General features: G+C 37.1%; 1 protein-coding gene across 1 annotated transcript; it reads right to left on the bottom strand.

Moving 5' to 3' along the window:
• Positions 1-767: 767 nt before the first annotated feature.
• Positions 768-2403, bottom strand: LOC113277569 (zinc finger protein WIP6-like). The gene is made up of 2 exons (XM_026526631.1): positions 1858-2403; positions 768-1537 (listed from the first exon to the last, which is right to left on the bottom strand). Exons 1-2 carry the CDS (start codon positions 2311-2313, stop codon positions 1037-1039), a joined length of 957 nt encoding a protein of 318 aa, XP_026382416.1. The 5' UTR covers positions 2314-2403; the 3' UTR covers positions 768-1036.
• Positions 2404-2868: the final 465 nt, after the last annotated feature.

Here is a 2868-nt window from a genome sequence, read left to right as displayed (position 1 = left end):
AAGAACAGGAGATTGATCAGAGTCTTTAGCAGATCTCTGTTTGTTTATGCCTGAAAAGGAAAGAAGCAGCTCTTTGGGTGAAACCCCAAAAAAACAGTGTGTATTCAGGCTAATTTATCAGTATATATATAATAGCTAGTGGTCCTACGTACATACTGATCATAAAATTATAAAAAAGAAACTCCAAGTTCAAAAAATAAAGTTAAAAAGTATAGCTAGCTATCAGAAAGTGTTCAAGAGAGTGTTAGTCGAAGGTCAGAGAACTCTTAGTGAAGACTAAATTTTTCTAGAGAGAGAGAAAGCCCTTGAGAGAAAGATACATTGTAGTCTTTGATAGAGAAATGTGGTCAAGCAAGTAAACTCATGAAATAGTAACTGAAGACAGCCAAGGTAAAAAGACAGTGCTCTCAGATTCTCCTGTTCATACCCATTGTTAGCTTTGATCAAATCATCACTCACTCTCTCTCTCCCTCTCACACATTTATAGATGACTAGAGAGTGACACTTATACAAACCTAAGATCAGTAAAAAATAACTGAGACTTGATCCACAATGCAGAAAACAATAGCCTGTTTTAATGTATTGTCATCTCTCTATATATCACTACTACAAACTGATACTTCATCCACAATTACAGAAACTTATAGCCCCCATTTCAATGTTTTGTCATCTCTCTATGCTCACTTTCTCTCTGTCCCCGGGATTTTTAATCTTAGCTATATAGTAGTAACATCCATTACATAAATTAAGTAAGAATAAATCACGGATACACAATGCAAGAGTGACCAAATATATATATATATATATATATATATATATATATCAGGGACCTTTTGATCAAGTTACTAGTTAGCAAATGAAACAACAATAACTTGTCATTATAGTAAACACACACTCACACACAACAAACTTAGCTAATTATTTAACCCTAATTAAGCACTACTGGTCATCAACAAAGCCAACTAATTCATCATCTCTCCATAAGTAACATATAGCTAGATATCACAAGCACCATCATCAACTACCAGCTAGCTACCTAGTAATACATATATCCAGGTCGGACTACTACATTACCTTGTTGTGGAAGATCATCATCATTTTCATCATCTTCTCCATCGCCATCGTCGTTTTCATCTTGGCATAATAAATCATCTCCACAAGTACCATAATGTGGAGCATGATTTCCTCCAAATGCTCGAATGTGATCCTTAAGAGACCTTTTGTGCTTAAAATCAGACCCACATATGCAAAACCAGAGCTTACCGCAATTCTTTTCGTGTGTACGCCAATCTCCCCTAACCGCAAAAGTCTTGCTGCACTTTTGACATGAAAATGGTTTCACACCATGTTTCCGCTTATAATGCGTTTGAAGTGTCCTGAAATCTTTCAAGGGCTTAGCCCTAGGGTGATCGATGTTGTTCTTGCACCCCTCAGCACAGCAATAACAAGGTAAACTCATCATCGGCGACAATGGTTTTGTTCCCTTCAATGAGTCTGGTCCATTTCGATACTGTGAACCATGCCCCCACATATGCATCTAGAGACAAGGAAAACAAATTTAAAGTTCACTTTGCTATACACATAAACTGATGAACAAGGATCTCTTAAACCGTATCTAAACCCAACTGGTGTGGCCTGGCATCTCTACATATATATTAATATTTTGTACAGAGTTCCAAGCTACATACACTAGCGAAAGAGTTCAAACTAATTTAAGCAAAAAACAACGATGAATTAAAACTAATTAACCAAATAAAACGATGACTAAGTCATCAGTTACTCAAGAAAGTAAAGTACTGCTGCTACAAGAAAAAGAAATACTGGATTTAAACTATCTAGGGAGTTAAATGGATAAACCTGCATGTTGTTATAGCGGTTGAACGTTTTGTGGCAGACGGTGCAAGAGAACTGAGTTGGACCGACAAGGATTTGAGACGGAGAAGGGATCCAGTACTGACCTTCAAGTGGGTTACCAGTAGTACTGCCATTGTTGTTGCTACATGTATTGTTAGTTTTACTTGTGCTTGCTACTTCAGCACTTGGAAGTCCAATATGCAGAGCTATAGTAACACTACTCTCATCTTCAATTGTAGTTGTAGTACTGCAACTACTTGTAATAATATTATTCTTATCATGATTTCCCTCAATATTATTAGCAACAACAGCTTTAGGTGTTGAGGATGATTGATGAGATAGATGGGTTTTGGAGATATGTTGGCCTGGGGGACTAAGAGTAAGAAATATGGATTCTTCATCATCTTCTTCATCTACATCTGACCTAGGCTTTTCATTCATACAGAAATTGTGGTGCATTATGAGATGATGATGATGGTGAGTTATTATTAGGGAGGGAGAGAAAGAGAGAGGGGGAGAAAAGAAGGGTGTGTGTATGTTTGTTTTGGGGTCCAGATGATGGAGAAGATAAGAGCTAGAGAAGGGAACTAGAAAGGCAACAAATGAATAAATGTACCCTGAGGGGGTCACTATATAGTTGGAAGTCTTTAGGGTTTGAATTAGGGTTCATTTCTTATCCCACGCAAGATGTAACATACTTATACAACACTGATGCTTCTACCTTGGAACAGTGTTTGAGCATATATAGACAGTTCTTTGCTCTAGTTTTCTTGTCTTGAGCTACACTAGCTACTTTTTTTTCAATCAATGAGAAGTTGAGGACATTTCCTGTGTTGTTCTGCGAATGTTTGCAAGTATATTTGTGTTAACTTAGTGTCTCGAGTCGAAGCTCATTTACGGTGGTGCCGAATACCATCTATATCTATATGCTAGAACACCTGGTGATCGTTTAAGTTTTTTGATGTAAAATAAGAACGGAGATTAAAAACTGTGGTCCTTCAGGCAAAGAGTGAG

This window comes from Papaver somniferum, chromosome 5 (assembly GCF_003573695.1).
Source record: "Papaver somniferum cultivar HN1 chromosome 5, ASM357369v1, whole genome shotgun sequence".
In the NCBI taxonomy this organism is placed as follows: domain Eukaryota; kingdom Viridiplantae; phylum Streptophyta; class Magnoliopsida; order Ranunculales; family Papaveraceae; genus Papaver; species Papaver somniferum.
This window is presented reverse-complemented; position numbering and strand designations above follow the sequence as displayed.